At 51.1% G+C, this 27555-nt stretch overlaps 1 protein-coding gene across 2 annotated transcripts; it reads right to left on the bottom strand.

The window, feature by feature from the left end:
* Positions 1 to 125: 125 nt before the first annotated feature.
* Positions 126 to 27530, bottom strand: LOC117217831 (uncharacterized). Of its 2 annotated transcripts, XM_033465673.2 has the most exons (7): positions 26838 to 27530; positions 25865 to 26091; positions 22213 to 23582; positions 3516 to 3752; positions 2520 to 3433; positions 1860 to 2142; positions 126 to 1791 (listed from the first exon to the last, which is right to left on the bottom strand). In XM_033465673.2, the coding sequence occupies exons 3-7, from the start codon at positions 23513 to 23515 to the stop codon at positions 1601 to 1603; spliced, it is 2928 nt and encodes a 975-aa protein (XP_033321564.2). In that variant the 5' UTR covers positions 23516 to 23582; positions 25865 to 26091; positions 26838 to 27530; the 3' UTR covers positions 126 to 1600. The 2 variants fall into 2 exon arrangements, with proteins under 2 accessions (XP_033321564.2, XP_033321563.2); XM_033465672.2 differs by lacking the exon at positions 25865 to 26091.
* Positions 27531 to 27555: the final 25 nt, after the last annotated feature.

Here is a 27555-nt window from a genome sequence, read left to right as displayed (position 1 = left end):
GTGTATATATATATGTATATCTCACCACATATGTACGCATACGTGTATATATACTATATATGTATATATAGATTTTCTCGTTTTCTTTCCTCTGATAATATCGCTATAAAATAAAGAAAAAAGGATCGAGTGGATTGAAGACTTTATCTAGAAATGAAATATTACACATGGACTAGATACTAATAACATTTCTCGCCTTAAATTAAACGCGTCTCGCTGGTTCCGTCAAAATATATAGTTCTATAGATATGCACTGTTTCATCGTCTTTCTCATCCTGTCGCAATCGTCTCGTAGTAAAAATATTTTTTGGACTTTATCTTTGGGCGATCATCGTTAAATTCTATGCGGTAATTAAAAAATAATTCGTTTCTCACTCGCGGCAACGCGGAAAACTTCGGCCGATCACGTTGCACGCCGCCCCCCGTTTCGATCAGGCCGTTGCAGAGCTTCGTCGATTCGCCGCGATCGACCATCCGGATATACGATATACATGTGTAGTAGTTTGATAACTCGCTCGCTTGCGTGGTTCCTTTCGTTCGTTCGATCCTTGTTTTACAAAAATAAATCTGTTCGGTCGCCGAGCCACGGGAGAGGTGCTCCCCGATCGTTTCTCGTCCGCATACGTTTACATTTCGATTCGACGTCGCGAATCGTTTATTAAAATATAGATCGTTCTCTCGTGGAGCAGTCTAGAAAATTCGATCGTCGTCTCGAAAAATACATCTTTCGTTAAAATTCGATACACGAGAAAGGGAGTATACGAAATTCGGATCCTTGGAGCAATCCGTTTACGCTAATATACACGGTGGCTTCGAATATTACCGGAGAAAACGATTAGGAGTTATCGATAAATACAGCGGTACATCGATTACGAATACACATACCAGATTATAGGATTACATCGAATTTTGATCCGTTCGCAGCTGCTCGAAACGCTCGCCTCGTTTCGCTCTTATCGTTCGAACATTGAAATCGCCCCGATATGAGAGCGATGGAGAAAAACTTCGGTGAAATCGAAGCATCGAGCCGTCGCGATCGATTTAGCTGTATCGAGACGGACGGATTCGAAACGCTCGCCGCAACGATAACGATATTTTACTCGTCTATCAACGAATTTTGAACATCGAATCGATCGGATTACGATTACGCTATAGGCGAACGCGTAACGCATTGGCAGCTCGCATCGGAGCAGCCTCGATCGGCAATTTCTCCGACACCGTTGAAACGAGAGCGCGGTGCTCGACAAACGCGAATATCGTGGTCGCAACGGAAACCTCTTCTGGACATTCTCTTGAAACATTCGAAAACGAACAACGCGTAAGAACGATACGATTCTGAACTGGAAACATCGCCGCCGTTCTCTATCGTAATCGAAAACAACCAATGTCGAAGCAAACTCGTCGCGGCGCAATGCCAACGCGGTCCCGCTCTTATTATTGCCAGCAATAATAAACGATATTGCTCGCAGGTGGATAGCATCCGCGGAGCACATGCCATCGCGCACTCGCTAGAGCCGAGAGTTTGCCTTGCCGCCGCTTCTTCGCTGCAGAATCGCGTAGCACGCCTTCGCGCGGAATGTGGGAGCAAACGATCCGTCGTTCACTGGACTTGTTGACGAGGCGCCGGAGGAGCTACAGGTGGTAGGGTCAAGGAGTCCCTTTTCTTTTTGTTCACTCGTCGACCAACGTGCAGAACCACGTCGCCAGCTTTCACGGACTTGAACTCGGCGATTGCTTCGGCGTGCGTCATCCCGTGAAGAGGTTTCGAATTTATCGATAAAATTTCGTCCCCTGGAACAATGCGCGCCAATCGTAGTTTATCTTTTTGAAAGTGAACGTCGCGACGGAGCCGGCCGTACCTTCTTTCACAGTGCCAAGATCGGCAGCCTGCCCGTTAGGGAAGACCGTCTTCACGTAAATCCCCATGGTACCTCGGGGACTATCGGTACCGCCGACGATACTAAAACCGAGTCCTTTGTGCCCAGGACCCTTATAGAATCTGGCAGTCAGTATCGTGAATGACGCGCCACCCTTGCCCGGCCTCGGCAGGGTGCAGAATCTCGACTCTTCGCCCTCGCCAGCTTCGTCGATGTCTTCGAGTTCCGAGTCGGTATTCAGGCCTTCGTCCGTGTCTTGCGTACCCTGCAAACAAACGTATCGAGGATTCGATAATCGATCGTCGCGAACCAAATCTTTCGTGTTTTGTGTTTATAAATATGCAGCTAGATATTTACTACTTTTCTTTCGAACTTGCAGAGAGAGAGAGAGAGAGAGAGAGAGAGAGAGAGAGAGAGAGAGAGAGAGAGTTTCATTTTTCAATACATCTTCTCATATAATCAGAGGAATTCCCATCACCAACTACTCTATAAAACATTATCCCATAGATTAGTTCGTTATTATAGTTTATTTGGACGATCGAACGTTGGGTTCGGTACGTTATCTTGCAAATTTGAAAAGCGAATGCGCTGAACATTCTTCCGGGCTGACGCGCGCGTCCAGATTCAAATCGACCGACTTACTTGCCAAGTTTTCAAACCAGAACCGGAGGAACTAGGAATGTTGGCGACGCTTCTGCTGTTCAATCTCCTCGTAGTTTTTTTCCCAGGGCTCTTCTCGGCGCCCAAACTAGACGGTCCGTCCTCTTTGCTCGCACCGCCGGATCCAGATCCGCTCGAGTAGTTGTTCACCTGTCCGCCGACTTTGAAGTCCGTCACCCTCTTTCTGGGAGCGATCCTCGGTATATGAATCTCGTCGAACGCCGGCTCGGACCGATTCCGACCCTTCCCATTCTTCTGGAAGTGGACATTTTCGTAAGAATGATGATCCCTCGTTTCGGAGTTGCTCCTCGCCAAATGTCTGTCCGATTGCGGGCTGGTGACCGCCGACGTCACCTCCGACCTGTGACCTCGTTGGTAGCGTACGTTCTCGTAGGAATGATCGTGATTTCTGACGGCGTCGCGGTTCTCGGAGTTGCTGCGCTGCAATATTCCCCTAGACCTGGGAAAACAACCGGGCGACGAGCTGCCGGCGTACACCACGTTCTCGTAGATGTCTTTGCGGTTGCGATCGTGACTGTGGACAGGCGAGTCGTAGCTGCTGCTGTTCTGCGAGTACGCGAACGTCTTGTCGCTGCTGGTCAAAGGGCTGTTGCAGTTCGGAGAATTCGGCGCGCTGCCCTCCGCCAGGGTCTCCAGATTGTCGTGGAACGGGTACGGAGGTAAAGACGTCGGCTCGCTGGAATCGTAATCGCCGTCGAAGTTCTGGCTGGACGACGAGGTCAGCGGGCTGGGTACGTAGAAGTTGGACGCGTTGTTGTCCTTCTGCGAGAACACCTCGGTCACGCTCAAAGCCTTTCTCTTCCTGATCCCGGCGTTTATCTTGCTGAACTTGCTCCGGAGGACGTTCTGAATGTCCGCTATTCCCTTGGTGGTGCCTGGAAAATTGGTCGAAGTTCGACGACCCGGATTATCTCAACTTCCGCCCGTGTTTCGTCGTCGGTGATCCGAGAGTCTTACCTGGCAGCCTCAAAGAGCTAGTCTGTAGCAGCTTTTTCGGCGAATTGCCATCTTGAAGGCTCTTCGCAGCCGGCGAAGATTCTCTGCTGGCCGGACTGGATCTTACCGCTTGGATAACCCCCTGGGTCGTTCCGCCTTGTATCAGTGCCTCTTGTGGCTCGGACGTCTCCTGCACGGAACACCTCCTCCTCAGCTTCCTCCATCGCTGACTGATGCTTTTGTTCCATAGGTTCAGGTCTGCGGGACACGGGCAAAAAAATTCCGGATGAGTAACCGATCTCAGGATATCCTATCTATTCCAACGCGTTCGAAAGGGAAAAAGAGGAAAGTATCGCCGCTTTCGATCATCGGGCTAACGTTAAACGATAGGAAGCGCTTATCTAATCGCTCCGAGTGTTGTTATTTACCGAAGATAGATAGATAGATAGATGGAGAGAGAGAGAGAGAGAGAGAGAGAGGCCTCGAACAAAAGGAGAAGGAGAGAAAGACACGCGGATGCTTCGTTCAACAACAACGACGCAATCGAGCAGGTAAATCGTTCGGAGACGCGTCAACCGATCGATGCGATCTTTGGAAACGATACCGCGTCATTGAACTTTTAAAGATATTCGAAAAAAGTTTTGTCGGTTGATTACAATTCAATATGGTCTCCATGTTGTTGTTCAGAGATCCACGTGGTCGCGATTAAATCCAACCAGTCCCGCCGGTCGTCGAAGGGTCGCGCGGCCCCTCCGCTTCCTCTACCTCTTCCTTCTCCTAGGGTGGCTCCGGTGACCTTGCAGCCGGCACGCTCATAACCAACTCGACGATCCCGTTTTTCCCGGTGTCGGTGGAAAGTCAGCCTCATAAATTATTGATGAACGCCGATGACGAACGCGGTCGCGGGGTCACTGCGTTTACACTGGACGTTAATTCGGTTGATCGTAATTGCAACTGCGCGTCGCATCTTCCGTGTCGCTGGCAGAACCGTTGCTGGACGACGCATGGCCGATGAACGTGTCACGGAAGAGACGGGAAAGACGACGAAGACGACAAAGACGACGGCGATGGCGACTGCGATGGCGACGGCGAGAACGAGGGAGCCGAAAAACCGGGCGTCAGCTTGTCGTTGCCCTCGCTGATTGTTACGGACACACTGGGGCGTCGGTGGCGGCTGCACTCGCCATTATCCATGGTTACAGTCATCTTGCAAAATGCACTTTCACTTCTCGACGTATCTCCGGATGCGCCCGGCTTCGCGAGGCCTTTTTCGTTCCGCCGCGACCGCCGGACGTTGCGCTCTTTCCTTCGATCGTAAACGTTCGTCGAACCGTTCTTTCGATTCCTTCCTCTATCTAGCGGTTCCTAGATCGTCGCCTTATCGGCGAGAAAACGATGTTTCTTTCTTCGAATCCTCTCGTTCGAGGGTTTGAAATTTCAAGGCTCGCGGAAGATTTTGCGCGTCCGACGATGGGTCCTCTCTCTCTCTCTCTCTCTCTTTCGCGGTATCGCGTTTCATCCCCGGTCGGTTCGGCAAATCGAAAAGCCGAACCCCGTTCAATGGAACCGAAAGCCACGGTAAACGCTGAACGCTCTTCCCGGCTCGGTGGGCTGGCTCGAATCGCTGTTCATTATCGGTTTCATTGTTCCGGAATAACGACCAGCCCGACTCGAGCGAGACTGATATTTCGAGGCGGAAACAGCCCGTACGCCGCCGTGGCGTTAATTAAAATTTGCCAGCATCGGGTATTTTGCCTCGAGCAGGTCAACCGTAATAGCGTCAAGGGCGACTCCGCGTTCCGCGCCGTTTGGATCGACTCGCGATCCTCCGATCTTCGATCTATCGACGAGATTCGATTTATTCTTTCGCGAACGTCCTGCGACGCCGCAGAGGCGTCTCACAACATGAACTTTGCAAGCTTGTTGTATTCGCCCGGATGCACGCGCATTTGCAACTCGAATCGGAGCATCTCCGCGTAGAAGTAAACGTATCCGATAACGTACGCCAGCATTATCGAGGTTGTCGCCGAGATAACAGTTTTCGTCGATCGACGCGGACGATGAGAAAAGAAAAAAAAGAAAAAAAAGAAAAAAAGGAAAAGAAGAAAAGAAAACGAGAAAATAGCGACACAACGAACGAAATATCGGAAAAAAAGATTCGTAAAATTCTGTCGCGCGACGGCCGAACGGGATTTCGGAAACCAGGGGAGTCCACACTGTACGCGGTCCCGACATGAACTGAAAGACTGGAGGTTTACGGTTGGCCGTGTGCGTAAGGCGTTACGTGCGTGTGCGTAACATAGGCTACACACGCGTGCAGTTCCGTACCTGTGCATACAGGGTGACGCGCGAGAAACCGTTCGACGGTCCCCATCCCTCGTACACTTTTCGTGATACGAATTCCTCGCATAACTACCGAATGACACGCAAGGAATTCCATTTCTCGCGATATCCTTTATGTTCTGTCGCCGGCAGCCCGTGTCCGCGCATAGTTTACATAGTTTACGGAGTCGCCTCGAACAATCGCCGACGACGATAATCGTCTAAATTTTTATTCCTCGCTGCGAACTAACTCGTCGAGGCTGACAATTTTCTGCAAATTACTAGAGGATTGAAAATATACTTTACTTTTTTTTTTAAATATATCGGATATCGCCGTGCTACCTAACGGTAGAGAACGCGTTTTTAGAAATACGTTCTATGCGGAGCCAACGAACGATTCTCCCATTGAAACGGCACTCGAACGGAAACCGTTTCGTTTTACTTCGTATCCAAAGTATTCTCGTTCCACTTTGCCCGCATATCGAGTCAATTTCTACCACGAGACCCAATTGGTCGATTTAAAGGAAAACCGGGCCCCGACAATTCATTTTTTACTTCCCGGTTCACCGTGTATGTCACCGTCGTAGACCGATTGTGTACCGATTGTGGGAACCCTTCGCCGCGTGTTGGTGAACGTGCTCTTTCCCTCCCATTCTCTCTCTCTCTCTCTCTCTCTCTCTCTCTCTCTCTCTCTCTCTCTCTCTCTCTCTCTCTTCCTCTATTTCACTTACATGCGTACACAAAGGTATCGACGCGGGCGGGTGTGTGCGCCTATTAGTGTGCATCACGGCTGCGTGCACACCCTACATACGATTCTACTCGTGCGCCTCATGGTCAGGGCAGGCCGCATTATTTTCTGCAATAATGCGAACGAGTGTTCTTTGTGCGAGCTCCGCACGAAGGTGGACACAAGATTTTCGAGCCACGCTGCCAACCGCGTAGCCAGAGGGAGAGAGAAGTAAGAACAACGACGGAGAGTTCGATAATCCGCCCCGTGTTGCGAATCGAGTGCCCCGGCACTCGATCCTTCGCGTATCGTTTTCGTAACGGTACCCCCGATTTTCCATAATTTGCACGAGCCCGGTTCTAGATCGGGATCCCGGATCGATCCTGGGAACACGATGCAACGAGACTCGTATCCTCCGATCCATGGGAACATATGGAACCCCACCCTCTGCGTTTGACTGTAAACGATCGCCCCTTTTGTTCTTCTCGGACAGAGAGGAAGCAAATCCTGCAGGTTTGTTCTCTTTTTTTCTGGATTATTTCTTATCGACCCGACAATGGCAAAGCATCGGACCATTTTGATATTTAAATTGTACGACGATCGACGTATTGAAACTTCCAAACGGAAAATTCGGATCGAAACGCGGTTCGGTAAAACTAGTGGCCTCCGTTCGTTCGAGCCTGTGCGAGCGCACAATGTAACCCTTTGTTCGGGCAAACAGAAACTAAACCCGATACGCATATTTTCTTTACGGCTATTTTCAGTTTGTTCGGAGAACACTCGAATTTCCACGTGTCCGCGAAAATAAACTTGCAAGGTATAAGAGTAACCATTATGGAACGCTTTTCAGGAGGTATAAGATTATCATTGTTTCGATTGTAACTACAAAATGTTATCGTCGAATATTTATACCGCTGCTGTTCGATAAACCGATGTTTTTAGATCTATGTACCTATTCTCGATGTACCTATTATGGAACACTGTTTCCGTACCATGTCCCCGTGTTCCATACACGAACACGCATGTTTTTTTTACAGCCGATTGCCATACACGACGGTACTCGCGCGAGTGAATTTATAAAGAACAACGTTGAAAAATATGAATAGAATTTTTACATTCGCTCTCTCGTATGCTCTGTCTATTTTCGATCACTGCTCTATCGTTGCTACCGTTTCGAAAGCGTTCGCGATTCGCGATAGAATCGTCGATTCTACAAATGTATTTACCCTACGGATAATTAATACGTATATTTAATCGTCGATCGCTCGTGCGCGCAAACCCTTCGCGCACGGACCGTATAAAGCGTCCGTATAAAATTTGGACGGAAAGGATCGATTCGTGTGTTCCGAAGATCGGCAACCCTCGGTGCCGGTTTCTTAACCGGCCGACGCGATTTATAATTTAACGCGCGGCCGACGAGCGTTACCTTTTAAAGCGTTTTTCCCAGACAGCAAAAATGCAACAGCGGCGGCTAGTGAACGTAGATTTTTCAAGGTTTCGGTTATTCGCGGGTTTACAGTCGGCGGACAGGGAACGTCGATGAATTCCACCCATCGTTGCTGCTCGACCTACATCCCATTAAGACCTTTCGACCCGCGTCGCGCGTGCGCCGAACGCGCGGCATCCACGCAGGATATATCCGAATCCGGTATCCTCGATACCCTGTCCGACAAATTTGTATTTTTTCCTGCGTTTTAAACAACCGATCGCGCATGCCCGTGGGATCGTTTCAAACCAGAAACGATCCAAACGATCGAAAACAAGTTTTCGAAGGTAAAAGCTAGAGAAGCTTCGATCGGAGAGCGATTTCGCGTTCGGATTCGCGTCGGACTCGTCAAAATGTACGATCGCGCGCGCCGGTCGGAACGTGGAAAAAAAAGTTGCAATTTGTTAGACCGCGTTATCGATGATCTCGTACCCGCGATCGAAATGACGCGTACGCAGCAACGCGGTCCGGCATGCAGAATCAGCGAGGCGCGGCGTTTACGCGATAAACAAGACGGTTTACGTAACGAGCGTAGACGGTTTTTATATTCTTCTCCCGAGGAGAAAAGAACGATCGCTTTTGGCACCGCGTTGGCGCGTCCTGTGCGATTTGGTCGATTTTTGTATCGTTAACTTCAAACATCGTTGGCATTTGCATCCACGGGTGTTCGCGAGCGATCGACTGCGATAAGAGAGCTGGTCTTTCGTAAACACGCATAATTTTACTTCCCACGTTGACATTTTACAATGATCTCTCCGATTAAAACATAGAGGTTACGCGCAGAATCGAATTTCATCGGATCTTTCGATTTTCAAATCGTTCCTGCCGCAATTGCGGTGTTTTCGGTCTATTCGGTCTATTCGGTCTATTAAAATTACATCGGCGACGCGACGTCCTAATGGAAAGTATAATGGCATTCTAAATAGCGCTCGCGCGATGAACCGTGGATCAAATCCTTACGGTTCGGTTTCTAATTAGAAACACGTGGAAGCACGGAATTCATTGGACGTTCTTAAAATGCGCGCGAGTGACGCGATCGTTGCGCGACGATCGTTTGCAAAATGAAAAACGGAGCAGATCGGGCCGAGCTGCGAGAAACGAGAACGCGCGCGACACAGAGCGGTTGTACACCTTTTAACGCGTCTATGGTATCGGGGCCAGTCCGATTAGAGCAGTCGGAGTACTCTAAACTATTGTTCACAGCGACCGGAGAACCAGGGAAATTTGTTCGCGAATAATTAACGATTACGAGAACGTCCAAGTTTCGTTTCATAATTCGCAACCGCGACGCAGAAACGTAACGATTAAACGATACGGTTGGCTCCGAAACGATCGACCGGAAGACGTTAACCAACGTCGACCGACCGGTGTGAATCCGTCGATCGCGAACACACCTACCGCGTTCAGAGGGTTCGAGAGACGCGAACACGCGACGCAGCATTTAGCAACCGCACGTGCTCCGCGACTATTTTTGCATCGCGATGCCCGATGATAATGGACTTTCCCCCATAAATACTCCCACGGCGAGTAGCGCGAACCCATGGAAAACCGGCGCTGCTTCTAGACGCCGATCGTCGACGATAGAAACGATTTAAAGACACGTACCACGCGGCATACGCACACGTGCGATCTAAAGGGGAGGGTGGCGCTGATGCGTTGGTAGGTACGAATACGTACGAACGCGCATGAATACGTAGGAGGGAATACAAGAGCGTTTCGGTGACTAACCGACACGCTGTGCGCGTGAGGTCAAGCCGGGAGAATGTTTCTTCTATCGTTCGTTGTGTCTCGGCGCGATCCAGCACTGTCCTTCGTCGTCGTCCCGACGCCATCAACGTTCAGCGAGCTCGATCGATCTAGTCGGATAACCGGTTCCAACGTTAATTCACGCGATGCGTCGGCCTGCTTCCGTTCGACGGCGTGTCTGCGGATGACAGCTGCGAGAGTTCGGTGTTCGCGGAGATATCAATTTCATTGGTTCGATAACGTTGATCGCGGATCGTGAACACGAGCATGCAATTGAGGTGCCACATATTTTGGTTATTCCCTTGCATCGCGTAGATAACAGAACCGAGAGACGCGTATCATAACGTAGTTCGGAGGGACGTTGTTGAAAATTGTACGAAAGCGCGGTCAACGATCCGTCGCAGTTAAAAGTCCTGGAATTGTACGCGTTCCTCGGTTGCAACGGTTGCAACGGTTGCATTTTACCGCAACGTTACAAGATATGGTATCGACCGTCGGCGCGTTACGAGTATCGCAACAAAATTATCGGCATCTAGAAAATGGATCGGCGCGAGTCGTCGACCCGGAAAGGAGCCGTTGCTTCGGATGCGGCATGTTATGGAGCACGCGCGAGATCGATCTCGTTCGCGCGAATCGAGCGCGCCCGTAAATCTATTCGACCGTTTTCCCGATGCGACGTGGTACGGCGACGATCGGATTCCGTAAAACAGCGAGCCGAATGACGCGGAACGACGCGGAATAGCGCGGACTGGTCTGCAGCGACGCGGCGGGTGCATTCTTGTTGCACGCGTCGACGCGAAGCGAAGCCGAAGACGTTTGTTCGAAGAAGCGGACATGCCGAGCGAAGCGAGGAGGTTGGAGAGCAGGAAAGTCGGAGGATAGGAAAATGCGAGAGAGCGGGACACGGAGGGAACGAGGGGAAAAGAAGGGGCCCGTAGATACGCGTGTACAGTCGCGGTTGGGAACGCGTAGACTGCTGCCCACGAGGAATGCGTAAACGGTAGAACCGTTTTGTAAGCGGCGAGAGAGAAAATGCGCCTGCCGACCGAACGTGTTCGGGAGACACCGATGAAAAACTCCGGGTTCCTCGGCGCCAACCGGTTAAACGATTTCGACAAAAACCGCGAATACCGCGCGCGCGCGCCTCGTCTACACGATTCTCTTCGTTGTCCCGCTCTTTTCTCGTTTCCACGCCCGGTTTTTAATTATTCCTCGTTGTCCTCCCGGACTTCTTTCCGCCGGCTGCCGACTCGTTTCGCAATTTGCGCAGCCCTTGGCGTTTATCGCGGGACGTCGCGTCTGAAATTACCAGGGGGCGTTCCGACGACTTCCGGTTCCATTCGGAGCGCGGCTGGTGCTGTTGCTGCTGCTGCTGCCTTTGGAACGCGACTAACTCGCGGATCGCAGCCGCTTTTTTTCGCGTTTCCTGGAAGGCCAACGACGCTCGGTCCGCTGCGTCCCCGGTGCATCGGCTTCGTCGTTGATAATAGTATCGTGCCACCGCGTCGCCTCGAAACTTATCCAAGCTCGTTGCGTTTCGCGCGTTTGCAGCGCGCGGAGGGTCTTACGCGTTGCCGTTCGATACAATTATCTATGGAAACGCCTCGACTATATATAATACAACGACAAAGTTCGAATTATGCTATACCGTCTCCGTATACATACAAGTCCTTTCTCGAGATTCTCGATGAATCGAGGACGATGGAAAAAACGTGTTACAGACGCGTTGTGCGAGCGACGCGCAGTCTCCGCATCGATGTCACCCGTGGCAGCCGCCAGTTTTGTCGCTGGTGCGAACAGTACGGAACGTGTTCGCGGAATAATCGGCTAACTGTATGCAGACAATGGCGGAGGCCATTCGGTACGCATCGTTGACTCCAATTATGCAAGGAGTTCTCAACTTGGCGCCGCTGCGCGCCCGGTTACACGACCGCGTTTGCGCGTAATCGGCCTATGCCCTCTGCGCGCGGCCTCGCCTCGGGGGGACCTTTAATTCGACGCATCGACCTCGCGAGACCTCGCTCGCTTTTCCGTATCACGCCGACCGATCGAATTCAGAAATATTCATCAAAGGCCTCTTACGAGCAACGTTTAATATCCGATGAGAACGGTAAAAATCGATCTATCCGAAGATATACGATACGTCGACGCTCGCGTCCGCGTACGTCGTGTAAGCGCTGAATCGACGAAGAATGATTTTAAATCGTATAAACTTTTATACTTTTATGTTGCGATGCGCGACAGCTTCCGACCCGAGGGAATCGAATGCCGTAAATTTTCTATTGGTGATCGAGCGTAAACGAGTTTAAAAATTGTTTCACGCTTCTGAAATCATAGATGAGAAACGTTCGCTAAATTATTTTGCCGATCCGTCAACGAAAATTTGTATCGTCTGCGCAAAATATGGATAATCGTCGAAGCATCCACGCTTGCGCAACGTATCCGTTCTACGCAAACGATATTTTGAAAATGTATCCGACGCCGCATCGAAGTAGGACTGCCGAACAATTAACCGAGACGCTCGAAAGCGTTGCGTTCACCGCGAAAAAAAAGCAGGAGGATTTCCGTTCCATAGTCATCGAGCTATCGTACTTGTACGTCGAAAGAGAACACCGTACAACTTTTTCATCGTTCCCGCGGCGACCTAGCCTATAGTCGGTAGATCGTGGCTAACGAGAAAGTAACGACGATCGTGAGCATCGAACGCGCGGATAATAAAATAACCATTACATTCGTGACCGGGACGTGTGCGGTGTCGCAACGCGTTCAGCCGGCCAGGCACCGACTTTTATGAAAAATTACATTTCTGTCCGCGAAGCTCGCGGCCAACGGGAATGACCGCGACGACGAAAACGATCCCCGTTCGAAACTGCTACCCCCCGCGCGATTCTGCTTGTACAGGCTGCGATCGTTTCCGTTGGAAAATTCCTGTTTCGCGTTTCGTTGTTTCTATAAAACGGCGCGTACCCTCGTGGCTGGATTCGTGGCTTTAGAAATCGTGCTTTTCGTGGCCAGCCAGCGATCCGAAAGAGATTTCCCGACTTCTAGGCGACCGAGCGAAAATTCCCCGACATAATTGCGTAACGTTCGCGGCGATCGAGATTTGCATCGAAACGCTCGCAAATGACTCGGCAATGTTCCCGTTCGAAAGAAAAATCAGCACCGGCCGCATTTCGTCGTCGCGATCGACGAAACGACGAACCATTGTTATCGCGCGCGACCGCCGCACGCCGACCTTTGTGCATCCTAGCTTCGCGTCCGACGCTTCGATAGGCCGGACGACGATTGTAAATTTAAAGAATGCACGAATTATGTACGAGTGCACGGTGCGTGACGCGAATGCCTTGTTCCCCGTTTCCGGACGAATTATCGCTGGCTTTATACGTGGACGTGCTTTCTCGGCTACACCGTTAGAATCGACGCGACGATATGTTACGTAAATATTTATGAACCACCCCTTATCGTTGAAACAGTGTCGCGTGCGAAATGGACGATAGAAGAAAAACAGGAAACGGCACGGACGGGAACGGCTCGTACGCGACCGTTCGTCCAGCGCATCCGTACGATACGACAGCGAACTACACGGATCGTTCGAAACGTTGCGACCGATATTCTTTCTCGATAGAAACCGATCGATCGAGAACAAAGTTGCCGGTTTCCGTCCCGGAACGAATAGAACTCTCGATCGTTTCCTATTCCACGTTACGACCGTAACGTAGGTATAAAAAGAAATAAATAGTAAAATTTACTTTATAAAAATTTTTGCAAAACAACTTCGATCGAAATAAAAGCTCGAATCGAGCGTTATCAAAGATTTTCAAGGAACGGTTCCTTAATTTCGCATAATAATATAACCCTGTTTCGAATTCGTCGTTTTAACTCGTCGAACTTAACTTAACGTTCGCGCGACTTCGTCTGCGAACTACAACGCTGTTAAGTGGTCGACGAGTGTGCCCGGTAGCGTCAACGTTCGCTAACCAAAGAACAGGATCGTTCGACAGGAAGTACTATCTTTATACACCGAATTTCAATCGGTCGGAACTCTCGACCGGCTGTTCGCGACCCGTATCCGGTCAACGTTCGATCGAACGATTCCGATGAGAACGCGCGACGTCGCTCGACAACGCGCGAAAAAATGAACCAAGTTCGCGTAACCTTACGAAAGTTCAAGACATTTCCAACGACCGAATTTACAAGCTGTCGATCGGCAGCCAACGTTTATCCAGTTCGGCGAGCGAGTTGAATTTTACGAGCCGAACGAACGATGGACGCTCGAATAGCCGCAGCTGATTCGACGAGCGATAATTTACACCAGTTCTCTCGATGTATCCGCGGTACGCGACCGTAGAAACGCGTGCAACAGACTTTGACCTCGAATCTCGGAAATTCCGCGGATAATGCCAGATCGCTGCCGTTCGGATCGAACAAAAGGGCACCCGCGCGATTCGAAAGAGCAGATATATCCGCGGAAACCGAATGAAACGCGATCGGGGCGATCGGCCAATTTTCTTCTCGCGTACGCCGTGTACGCGAGCTTCGTCGCTACCGTAAGAATACGGTATACCCGACAATGATTTCGGGGGTTGTCGGTCGCCGGGAATTAAATTACACGATTATCGCGGCAACGCGTTAGCTTATGGTATAATTCGATGCGTGACATCACGCCGATGACCGTCGACACGAGGCGCGTAAAAGCCTCGAGCGGACAAAGAGTTGGTCGTTTCTTTGGTACGTGGAAACTGGAAGATGAAAAGAAAAGTCGGAAGAAGATAGATATCGTTCTTCGCTCGTAAATTTCTACGTATGTACACCGTAACAAAAAGGATTAGAGTACGATAGTACGTTCGAAACTATTTAAGTGATCGAAGAAAGGAGCTTTCTATGCGATTTCCATTTTTCGCGACCGATGCAGAAAATTGATGTTTTGCATAAAGATACGCAGTCTAATAACCGTAAAGCTAGGTCTCTGCTACGCCCCATTCGCGTTTCTGTTTTCTAGAGCACCGCGCGGTAGTTGCTGCTACTACTACCACTACCGCTACCACTGTTCCAACGGATGCTGTTGATTTTCATTAGCCCGATTAATCCATCCAACTGTGGCCATCCATTTTTGTAAAAGATTCAGCGAGAGTAAGCGCGTTACAACGGTCGCGTTGTACACTGGCAATTGCCCGTTATCCTTCCCGCGTTATCTCGTATTCGCGTAAATCGTACACAGAAGATTGCCGAACCGTTGTTGTTCGATCGCGCGCACCGAACGAACGGATTCGCGCGATTCGAAACCGAGGCACGGCGAGGATTTTTTCTCTTTCGCGCTCTCGGGACACGCCGCGATGCGGTCATCGTAAAATAATACGACCGATAACGTTTTCCCCCGATAACGATTCTTTTCGACGGAACGGAGCGCGATAAGCAGGCGCCCGATGGCGCACAGCGTTCGCAGCGGCGGACGGACTTTCCGTTGTCGCGTTCGATTCGATGCCGACCAGTTTCGCGGAAAGAAGGACCAATGTTCAAACCCAACTTTCCAAGTTCTCGAATTCAACCGCAAGCTGTAAGCTAACTTACTAATTAAAATATAAAGACGATTACGTTTCGTGGTATGGATCGGTACGCGTCGATCTCTCCCAACATTCGTAATAATTCGAGTCGCCCCGTTTCCGTTTCGAGCGAGCGGATCGGACAGCGGAAAGCGTTAACAATGCGGCCATTCGATCGATCGACTCGACGCTATCGTGTATCGGACGCGTATAAATAGCGCCAACCGAGAGAGGGCCGTTATCTCGCGAAGTCTCGAACAAAAGTCCGCGATTTCGCTGAACTGTCCCGTTCGTGAAAGACCCGACTGTGGTCTCGCGCGACGCCGGTGAAAATACGAAGCGGATCTCGGCCACGAAAACCTAAACCTTTCCTGTACCGTTGCCAGTTTCGCGACGCGGTCCGAAACGAATTTCCCAGATTTCCAGGACCGCCGGCTGTAACTCGAGCGGCGAAAGTAAAACGCCCTCGAGGGCGTGAGAAAGTTTCTCCCCGAAAAATAACGTCGTCCCGGCTCGGCCCGGACCGACGGTACGCGCAGACGCAGACGCAGACCCGCGTTCGAGACTGTTCGAGCGATCGTAATTAAGTGCATAACGAGGCTTGTTTACACGGAGGAGCCCGGTCCTCGTAATCTCCAGAGCCGCTTAGTCTGCCGTTTTAATCGGACTCTTCTCGGAAAGGAATTTATGGCACGCCCATGGTGTACGATGGCACGACGTTGCATCTCGCCGTGCCCCGCGATGCCTCCGATGGAATCTTCGACGTTTGGTCACGATTGCCCGTAATAACCAGCAACCGTTTCGGATCGGAGAAACTCGCGAACGCGTGAAATATCCCGACGAACCATCTATTCGTCGCGACTGCGAAATTTATACCCGCTCGAAGACGGTGATCGTTTAGCTACGGAACCGATACGGAATCGGCGCGACGCTCGATTAAATTATGCGCACTCGACAGCTTATTCGTTGACACTCTGTCAACGACGAGGCATGTATTTGGAAAATCCGTTCGAAGATAACGAAGTCGGGGATGGAAGGCGCTGCTATCGTTCGAGAAGATACGTCTTGGAGGTTCTATGATTCGTGTTCGATAAGACATTTTTTTACCGGTTAAATAAAAATCCATTGGGAATAATGTACAAAATAAAATGTCATTATTCGGTATCGTCGAATATTTCTATCCAGGTCTCATTTTTACACCTTCTTTCTACAAAAAATACCCGTTCGCATAAAAATGCACCATTCGGTTGTTCCAATTGCTATCCGATCGTGGAGCGGAGAGTCGAGCCCGACGTACGAATAATTACGAAGATATATATCCGCGTAAACAAAGGTTGCGTCATTTTGTTGTTTAATCGATCAGCCTGTCGACAAAATTAAATTTCAGACGCGCGCTTATTACAATTACGTGTAATACAATCCGAAGGCTAAAGTTACGCGAAACGGCCATTTTAATAATAATTAAGAACACGGTTGGTTTCACGCGGTTAACGATGTAGAATTCCGTTACGGTTCTGCTATGAAACATCTTTCAAAATATCGATACCATTGTTGCCAACCTAGACGCATACCCGAAGATTGGTAATTATCTTTTGTAAACACCAGCTCGTACGTCGAATCGGTTCATATTTCGTACCGTGGTCGGCCGCTATCGAACGCGCCGTGCTTCGCCCGTGCTTTTTACGCCTTAATTTACGCTTTTACCCTAGCCGCTGCATCCGGCAATCTTTGCAGAAAATCCTAAATACGTAAACCGGTGCGTACAAATTGCGAATTAGCTGCAGAGGATAGATCCCGAACTCGTTTAAAATTCATTCTTGCACAAGCACGAGTCGATTCCGAGTCTAACGATAAATCGCGAACCTTTTGTTAAAACTCTTGCGAAGAGTCATCGTGAACCAGACACGTCAGGAGAGCGCGACCGTGTAACAAAGCTTAATTAATAATAAAACTGTGTCCGATCGTCTTCGTTCGACGCGCAAAGCTGCATTCGCAAGAACGATCGAGATTCGAGATTCCCGGCGTTCTCTCCGAAGTTTCGACCGCGGCGCGGCGTGTTCCGCAAGGCGGATAGAGACACGTTTACACGGGCGAGGGTGAAAATGTCAGGCATTTACCACGCGATCGTCGCGGGTTTCTCTCACCTTTGCGATCGCGTCTGCACAGCGCGGTTCCTCCGGCGAGACCGGTTCGCGCGTAATAAATATCTTTCCGTGACAATCCCATACGGTCGAAAACACACAGCATCCCCTCATCGATCGGTATCGTCGACGTTGGCGCGGTCACGGTTTAACAACGATGCTCCGATCGTCGGAATCCCTCTTCCCCGTCACCGATCCGATCGAGTACCGCGGGCCCGGTAGTCTTGAAAGGCTTAAAAAGAAGCCTGGGCGATTCGGTCGACCGAGTTGGGCGATTCGATTTAAGCCGGCGCGACGATTCGTTCGTAGAAGATTGCTTCGTTTGGACGAAGCCGCGGGAGGAGGCGGGACGCACCCTGGCCTTTACGCGTCGAAATTCACCTGTTCTACGAGGGTTCGGCCTAGAAGCTGCTACGATATCCGAGAAACGGTCCGTGGTCTCACCTTTGTTGTCGCAGACGTCGCAAAGAACCATCTCCGGGTTGACGAACGAGCTCGCGTGTGCATCCGACCGCGTGGTCACGCCTGCACTGAGACACTTTATCGGAGGAACGCCGGTCGTCGGAAGACAACGCCGGGACGAAGAGGAAGACGACCCCCGGAGGAACGTCGCGTGCGTATCGATCGAGTTCGATAACGCGTAACCGGGCTGGTTCGAGAACCGCGTGTCCCCGAAGAGGAGTGGGATCGGAGGGTGGAAAAGTCGGAGAATGCGGCGAGGAAAGTTCGAACGTGCTGCGGTAGCGACGCGAAACTTGGCGAAGGAGGGATGAAAGATGTTGGAACACGAAAACCGTGGAGAAATTTCACAAAAACGATCGGACCGATATCGCGTCGATCAGTGTCGACAGTTTGACAGCTTGATTTGCACTGGAGAGCAACATCGGCCCATACGCCGGTCTCAACGGGGACACGATGGGTCTGCGAGCTGTTGGAGGGGCGAAGAGGATCCTGCGTTTCATTGTACGCACACCATGGGCCACCATGGAGGGGCAGAAAGGACGCCGGATCAATATTAGGGCGTAGACTCAAGGGCAAGGGCCGTCACCGCCTGTACACACGTGCACGCGACGCACCGTACGCGGCTCTCCGGCGGTAAGGAAAACCCGGGATATTTTTGGGCGCAACGTCACGGTGCATCGATGCGCCGATGCACCGATGCACCGATGCACCGATGCATCGATGGGATCATCGATCGCTCGTGGAATCCTTATCGAGGCGGTGCGCCATCGCGTTTCGAAATTATCTAAGACCTTCCGGTTACCGGAGGACAATTTGTAATCTTCGCACGACCGGGCGGATGGTAATCTCTTCGGTTTTTATAACGCGTTCCGATCGTCGACAGGCGGTTACGTTGTTCGATAAAAATGTAGGTGCGTCGGCCTTCGCGTCGCGAGGACGTACGATATAACACGAAGTCGCCGACAGATCGAAACGAGTACCAAAGACCACGCTTTCGTACGGCAAAAGTTCCACCGTTTCGGAATTCGTCGTACAAGATTATCTTAATTCCTATGTAATATATATCGAAACGTTTGCTTCGAATCCTGGGTACGTCGCATCCGTTGTCGCGCGAAACGGCGATAACGACGCGGAATCTATAGGTCGAGGCTAAAAGTGCATCGTAGGATTCCATAAAATTAAAAATAAATAGCAAAACAAAGAAACATGCCGATGTTTAAGGAAGCCGGCTCTCGCGGCCTTGACTTTCGCGCGTGCTGTTAAAGACGCGCTCTCTAATTCTTTACGAGGTTACCAATCATTAAAGATAGGGCATTTCTCGGAGCGAATATACGCTTTTGTATTTTAATCCGATCTAACGCGACAACCTTGAATTCGGTATTCATCGTTTAATGATTTTTGTTGTTGTTGTTAGAGTCGCTGTTTTTTCTGTTAAATTTGTAAATTTTCTGTTTCAAAATTAAATTATATATTATTAAATTCCGATTAAATTCTCGTTTCACGTACTCGCCGACCGTTTCTTATTCGTATCCACCGTAAACCTTTGTTCATTGACATGTGCTGCTTCAAATGATTTTTCTTAGTTCACGCATGTATCGTACATTTATTTATGTATTATGCATTTCGACCGTTATATTTAGCAAATGCTTTTCGTCGATAACTTCTCGATAAGAAACGAGCCGAAACCTCTCGACGGTTACTCGGAAAAGCGTTCTTAACGACACGCGCGAAAAAAGATGCCGATTCGAGGATTTGCTAAAACTTTGGAAACGAATACGGTTACGTAGCCGTTGCAAAATGCAACGGTCGAGACGAAGAATGTGGGAGGCGATCGAAATATTCCGCGGTACATCGGCATTTTACCATCGGCGTCGAGCATTCCGCGCGAGCGAAAAAAGGAACGAACCCGGCGGCCGATTCGAACCCGGAGAAAACCTACGGAACGAAAACCGTGGAAAGCAGGCAATTTCTTTTCTCTTCGCGCGGTTCCAGGGGCGTCGACATTTTATAAATATTTAACGCTCCTTGCGATCCTTGTAACCGTGACGCAAGATGAAACGTGCGCGAGACCCGTTCAACGATCGACGCAAAGGCCTTCGCGCAACAAATTTTTCTAAAATGCAGCCGCGCAAATCGAACGCGGGCAAAGGCGGCCCTTGGCGTCGCGAGCCGCGACAAGACTCCAAAGGCCTTGTCGAAACGACCGCGCGTCGCTGGATTTTTAATAAACGCGACGCTCGTCTCGGTTCACGCGCGCACGTTTTCGTGGCTCGCAAAACTTTCCCCGTACGATATCCGTGAGAACGTCTGCTAGGTGTTCCCGAGTGTGCAACCATGTTCCTCGTAATGGGATGATCTATGGGGCGAAAATCTTGCATGCTACCTTGCACGCGATTCGTGCAAACGCGAAGATGTTATCGCGTAAATCTTCTTCGTGACGATCTGTTACGGTTTAATAAAATGCGATAGTTCTCGCGTCTTTTCCAGTATTCGGGTCATCTCGTATCGGGTAATCGCGGTTGGGGGGGGGGGGGTGGAATTCAACGCCAAGCGATCACGAACGAAAAAGTAACTTTGTCGACTACGAATATTATATCGTATATATATATATATATATATATATATATTCGACTACGAATATAATCTTCTCCGACAAGTATTCGCCAACGTCTGCTTCGTCGTAGAAAATTGAATTTCTTGATTTCTCGCGATCGCGGTCACAAACCGTGTACGATAAATTCTCCCTATTCGACCTTCGGCTCGAAAACAAAACTGGACAATTTGGGAAGAGGACGATAATTACGATAATTCGAGCCTCGCGGCTCGTTTTTGTAATCATCGACGATCGTAATCGTCGACGACTTCGAGCGTACGTAGGTATATGGGCCGCCACTGTACATAGAATCGGATGCAATTTATAGCGTCCACACACAGGTCCCACCGCTATCGGCTAAATACCACATTATCGTCGTCGATAACGTCTGGGAGGACAACGAACGTAGACCCTTCGTCGTATCCTCTCTGAAGGCGCATCCGGGGCCGCGTTATCTTTCCCTTTCCCTTTCAAAGTTACAAGTGTGTCTGAAACTGTAACGCGATAAAACCTCTTCGAGGAGGAATGCCCCAAGACGCTGGCAAACGTTTTCGTCCACCTATCTCCGATACACGGGACGCGTGCAAGTAGGGAGACGGAGTAAATCTCCGCGCGTAGAAAGATAAACCGTAGATAACTGTTACCGGAGAGAACAGAGAGGTACGATCGGGTACACGGACTCGGAAACGAGACGCTCGCCGTCTCGCGGGACTTTCATCGCGGAATCAAGGTGAACGATCCCGATCGACGAGGAGTGAAATTAGATGGTTCGAGACCGGTGGCGTGAGAATCGAGAAAATCGGTCCCGGTTACGCGAAGGAAACGACCGTGCGTCATGCCAGAAGCATTCGCGGTCGGAATCTCGAACTGGCAACGCGAATTCTGGGTTCCCGTTGACAGCGTCGCGGATTATTTCACGACCGACTATAAAAACAACGATGGCCCGCGAGGCGATCGCGGGAACAGGCTCGAACGGTCGCGGTTCGTGCTCGATTGCCCGCTGCTGTTAGGAACCGAAGAGGGCGGCTCGTTTCTCCGAACGAATCCATATGTCGGGACATATGTCGGGGACGCGGTACCCTGACCTGCGCCAGGAACACGGTCGGGAGAGGGAGCATCGGAAAGTCTAAAAATAGGGGCGCTTTAGGGCAAGGGATTAACGACCGCGTCGGTTGTAATTTTAAACACCTCGGCGAACGCGGCTAATCCAATCTACGGCTTATGAAACGCACCCTTTAAACCGACCGAGTGCCTACGCGCCGCCGGGGGTCATCGAAATGGCCAGCAGAAATTCCAATAAATCTCACTTAACCGGCGGACCCCGGTGCCCGACACGCCTGTGCGCGTCGATCAGCCTTTTACACGCGCGCGAACGCCCGCTCTCTCCCCGGAACATTGAGACATCGTTTCCGTGGGCCGAACGGAATGCTCGCGTGGTCGTCGGGCGGTAATTAAACCTCGGAGCCTGCGAATCCCTCGATTCGACCGGATTTTCGGGGCTGTTTCGATGCTCGTATTCTCGAGTCCGGTATTTTGTAGTTGTTGCTTTCTTTTTTTCGAGCATTCGATTCGATTCGCGCGCTTCGACTCTATCCAAGATATAAAACTGTTCGGATAATTGTGCCGGACGACCAAGACGGAAGCCTCCCCGAATCTATCCACCATTATTCGCCGTCCGTGCAACGAACGAAGCTGGCTCACCTTTCTTTTGATCCTCGCTATCCGAGTGCAGCTCGACGTCGTGCAGCCTCATGGATTGCACGAATCCTCTCCAGTGGCTGCGCGGTCTTCCCCGCACGTTCAAATCGGATTTCAAGTCGGCCAGTTGCCTGTCGGATTCCTTCAGTAAACCGTCCAGGATATCCGGCCTGTCCAGCTCCCTGGTCCTCGTTTTCGGGTCCTCCCCCGCGTTTACGGCGTTCGAACGTTCCTCCGTAACGTTCGAGTCGACCTCGTCCCTCCCGATCCCAACGTTTCCGGAGCTCTCCCGAAAATCGTTTCTGCCGATTTCGTCTTCGTTCGCGTCACGGCCGAGCCTGTTTCTCGATTCTTTTCTTTTCCGCGCAGGGGGGCGCGGCTGCGCTTCCTCCGTCGAAATCTTTTCCTTCGGATGTTTGGAATCCGCGGAGAGACCGTTCTTTTGCGCGGTCGTTCTACTCGACATCCTACCGTTCGTTTCTTTCGCTTCTTTCGCCGCTTTATTCGAGGAGCAGTTCTTTGGGTTGTTGTTGCAGCGATCCTTCAGCGACTCCCGATTAGTCCGCGACGCCTCCAGCAGCTTCTGAGCCAGTAGCCTCGTTTTATTAATTTCCGTTCCCGCTCGCTTCTCCTGTCTCTCCGACTCGTTCCTCTTGTCCGTTCTCTTCTCGCTCGATTTTATTACCGTTCGCGCGGAGCCATCCGACGCCTGGAACATCTGTTGTATCTTTATTATATCCGATCGAATCTTCGCCGAGTTCGACAGCTCGGCTTTCTTGTTCGCCGCCGAATACCTCGCGTCGGCCTTGGCCGAGGTCCTGGGACATCTCTGCGCCGGCGGCGTGTTCCTCAGCCTCTCCAGGTCCTTCAGATCGGCCAACATGGAGCTGGGCGTTCTGGTGTTTCGAGGAGAGCCGTCCACGGCTATCGTCCTCGGCCGGTCTCGCTCCTTCCGGCCGATTTTCTCCATCGGTATCAGAGTCGGATCGACGAACACGGTATCTCGTATCTGACCGATGTTCCGCAGTCTCGGCGCGCCCACCTTCAACCCGGTCGTCCTCGCGATCACCTTCTCCACGGTCTCGATGTCCCTTTCGCGGCCCAGCCGTCTTTCTTCGATCAATTTGGCTCGTTGAACGTCGATCGCCGACATAAACGGGCCGTGATACGTCGGCCCGTTCACGGAGCCGACGACACGAGCATTCGTTGCAGGATTGTTGGACCTGCTGGCGCGCAACGGCGAAATCCTGACCAGCTTCGGCGCGTCCCGAGGATCGTCCGTTTGCAAACTGCCTCTGTACACCATCTTCGGAGATACCGTTGATCATCGACGTCCAGCGATCATCGGTAAGTCATCCTCGCGCGCCCCCGCTCTGGAAAACAGAGATTCGGTCTATCAATGGAAGCCCCGAATGATTCTTGGATGGTGGCCCCGCGCGTACGCGTATCCCGCTTAAAGGCATATTCGAAACGTCGGGGGGCGTGGATAGTTTGACTTTAGTTTCCTGTGTCCGAGAAGGGGATGGCCAGCTACGCGGACCGAACAGTTTCGTTTTCGTTCGTCGATCGTAACTGAAACCTCGCTTCCGTTTAGAAAAAAAACTGAACGCTTCGAGTCGGACCTTGTGCTCCGCGCGCCAAGGAGCTCTGTTACGGAGGAATTTATTGTTATTACTTTTCTGTCTTTCTATCGCTGTCTCGAGTGCTCGCTGTTATAACGTTCTCTGCAACGAAGGGTTAACGAAGTACTCCGTCGACGCGACAAACAATATTATTATTATTATTATTATTATTATTATTATTATTATTATTATTATTATTATTATTATTATTATTATTATTATTAATCTTAGGAAAGATAAGTATGCGTTCTCATCGATCACCGTCGACGTTAAATACAATGGTAAGCTGGAGTTCTCGATCGACGATCGCGTTAATAATTGGAGCAACGATAGCTAATATTTGAAAAGTTAGTACGAGAAAACAATATTACTCGTAGCATAATCTAGCCAGCGGAATACGAGGGCGAGCCAGGCCACGAGAATTTGTACGGCGATGCTCGTTCACGGATACGCGCGTCGGGACTATAACGATCGCTGACGCCATTACGGTATGATGCGCGCGTACAGCAAAAATTGCATTTCATACATAATTAAAACTGCTTTGGTTCATCGAGACGTTGAAAAGAAGCAAGTTCTTCTCCCTTTTCGGTCACATTTCGTAAGCTTAGCGTTACAAATTAAATACATTTATGTTTCCGGTCATGTACGACCGTTGCATTTGGAAGTAGTCGGATCGAGACCCCGATAAATCCGAATAAAAGGAGCTTCGTCCCGCATATTTCTCGATCGACGTCGAATCGATCGATCGGTTAACTCGAATGGAAATCGGCTTGTATCCGCGCTGGGTTTCCTCCAAGGATCGGACTCGTGTAACTGTTAATCGGCGTAAATTACAATCGATAAAAAAGCGAGGGGAAGAGAGAGAGAGAGAGAGAGAGAGAGAGAGAGAGAGAGAGAGAGAGAGAGAGAGAGAGAGAGAGTGAGAGTAAGATGGAGAAGGAGCTGTCGACCAGTATATTATTCGTGGCGAAGGCTGCGTCCCAAGAGTCGGTGGGTGTCACCGTGTAGGCAGTGACCCGGCCATCTTGCGACACGTACACCATCGGCATGTAGGTGTCCCCGCGGTTTAATACGCGACAGTCCGTTTCCAATGCATATCTGCCGGCGCGATTAATCGGTCTTAACTCGCGCATTCTAATTACGCGGGATGGGATACGTCGGGGCTGACAGTTGACGAACGAACGAACGAACGAACGACCGAACGAACGAACGAACCAACCAACAGGCCGTAAATGGCTGCCGCGACCGATCGCACGGAACGGTTGTTACGCTCGCGCGTTCCATTAGGATCGATCGAGCTACTTCGCGTATCGAGCATCGATCACCGCGGCAATTGTTATGCCGCGGATATCTCCGGATAGCTCTGCGATCCGTTACGTAACGCGGAGTTGTCGTTTCGTCCGCTTAGCCGAGCGACCGGCGATCATCCTCCGATACCGATCGTGCTGTTGCCTCGTTCCCGAGTCGACTGGACATTAACCGTTTGCACGTTCCTGCGGTCGTCGCGGCTTCGGTAAAGAAGTCCAGGACTAAGACGCTTCGAATATCCGCGTAACGAACGTATACGCGTTCGCGGTTCGCGTCTCAAATAAATTCCGATACCGTGTACCCTGAATCCGTCGATGCTGCGACAGTTCCGGCCTCGTTTAAGAGAAATCTGAAACGTCGATTCGCTTCCGCGCGGAAAGCCTGCTTTTTCCGGACTCGACGAAAATTTCACGAATCGCGTCGCGCAACGATCGTCTCCGAGAGCTTACCCTCTTGCGTTAATACCCGCGTACCAGCCGAATCCGTGATTCGTCCGTTCACGGTAACACGTTACGACCGCTTTTTTATCGAACCATCGATCGTGCTACGGAGCCACGACCGAAACGTTCCCTGCTAATTTTCCCACGAGATCTCCGATTCGAACCGTGCATTCGGAAAAGCCGATCGCGCCGATTTCCCGACGATTCATCGACGACGCTTTCCTGTCACCGCGTTCGATCCATTTCACAGCGAACGAGCGGAGACCGTGATAACAGCATACGTACCGTATTACCGTATCCGCGACGATCGGGCAATTACGATCGACGGATGTCCCGTTCACGCGCGATTCTGGCAGCCGACGGTGTTGCAGCGATTTACGACCCGATCGCGTCTTCGACGATCGCGGACTGGTTGGTCGCGCGGAATCTCTCTCTCTTCCACTCGTCCCGGTTCGTCGTGGAATCCTGGCAACGGAAATTATTCTACAGCCGCGGCCGCTCTCTCGTTGGCTCTGCAACGACAATAACAGAAAAACGAAGGAGGTTCGTGCATTTTCCATTAAAAGAATGCGGCTCGTTTCACCGCGAACCGTTCGCGCACCCGTCCGTTCCCCTTCCCGTTTTCTTTTCGTTTCCCCTTTGTCGTCGCTGTTTTCGCGGTTCGTTCGCGCGATCCCGAGAGCGTCGTCGTCGCACGCGATGCTCCGGCTCGACGTCGAACGAATCGAACCGGAAACACCGAATCGTTGCTCCGAACCTCGGCGGACGAGCATGCTCGCGTTACGCGACGCCTCTCCTTCGGAATACGTACGTACTCGGAAGTTCGTCTTTTCCGTTCTCGTTAACGACGGATCGATCGACCGGACATCGGGCCGCTCGACGGCGGGGGTAATCGTGTGCTCGTCTTCGATAACCCCTTCGTGCTTTCCCCAGTTTATCGCGACGCGGAGATCGCTCGTTATACATATTTATGTTGAGAACTTAGCGGGATCCGCTTCCTTCGACTTAGCGACAGCTAACCACGGCTAAACTAGACCGATCCCATGCAGGAGGATGGGAACCGCCGCGCAGGGCAAGAAACGTTCTATTTTTACGCGCGTTCTTTGATAGCGCGTCAAGGCTTCCCGTAACAAATGCCCCGCTATCTTCGCGTAACGAAGGAACGAATTATTTCCGATGGACGCTGTTCCGAAATTGCTGTTTCGCGCGACGTTTCTTCGCTCGCGTCGAGGCGAACCGATCGATTCGGCAAACTCACCCAAATGCTCCGATCCCGCGCCGACCGAACAGCCGCGTCGTAGCCACCCCTTCGAGAGCGAACCCCGACGAGAGTCCGATGACACGCGGTCGACTCGGGAACGATTCGCTCTTATCGGAAGCGATTGTCGCGTTGTCGCGTCGCCGGTTGCAACTGCACGGAATCTTCTCTGCTGGCCACCGAATCCGTGTTTCCGGCGCGCGCGCGTCACTCGCCGAAGGTAAGAGCAAAAACACCTGAAACGACGCGCACGTGATCCTGGTCGCAAGCTGGTCGCAAGCGGGTCGCAGCTCCGGCGTGCATGTGCGCGGATGTCCCTCGTCGTTCCGACCACGCCGATCGCTGGAGGATGCGCGACGACCGCCGTCGGGACGCCAGCACCGACCGCACCAAGTTCCTTCGTACCGTAAGGAGCACTGAATGGGTTTGCCAGCGACGAAACGTAATCGCGTTTACGAGCCAGCTGTAGGTACACCACTCTTTTCCTTTCCTTTCCGTCCTAGCCAGTGGAGTACCGGAGGATCCCCACTACGTGCACGCGTCGAGCACGAGCGTTACACCCACGCGACACCCGGTATACGTGGGCAGGCTCGCCCGGCATCGAAGAGGAATCGAGAGAGGCAACGAACACGCTCGACAACTGCCGAATCTCTTTGTCGATGTCCTTCGGGAACCGTGAAATCCGCGCGCGACACCTTTGCGGTTGCTGTTCGCGGAA

The sequence above is a fragment of the Megalopta genalis genome, unplaced genomic scaffold, assembly GCF_051020955.1.
Source record: "Megalopta genalis isolate 19385.01 unplaced genomic scaffold, iyMegGena1_principal scaffold0023, whole genome shotgun sequence".
Taxonomy (NCBI): Eukaryota; Metazoa; Arthropoda; class Insecta; order Hymenoptera; family Halictidae; genus Megalopta; species Megalopta genalis.
This window is presented reverse-complemented; position numbering and strand designations above follow the sequence as displayed.

Bases quoted from the DNA above. Each gene is read 5' to 3' on its own strand.
- LOC117217831 (XM_033465673.2), bottom strand. From the start codon at position 23,515: ATGGTGTACAGAGGCAGTTTGCAAACGGACGATCCTCGGGACGCGCCG. The intron at 2,143-2,519 runs GTAAGTCGGTCG...GTTTGTTTGCAG, and splicing joins CTGGTTTGAAAACTTGGCAA to GGTACGCAAGACACGGACGA. The intron at 1,792-1,859 runs GTACGGCCGGCT...GCATTGTTCCAG, and splicing joins TCTTGGCACTGTGAAAGAAG to GGGACGAAATTTTATCGATA.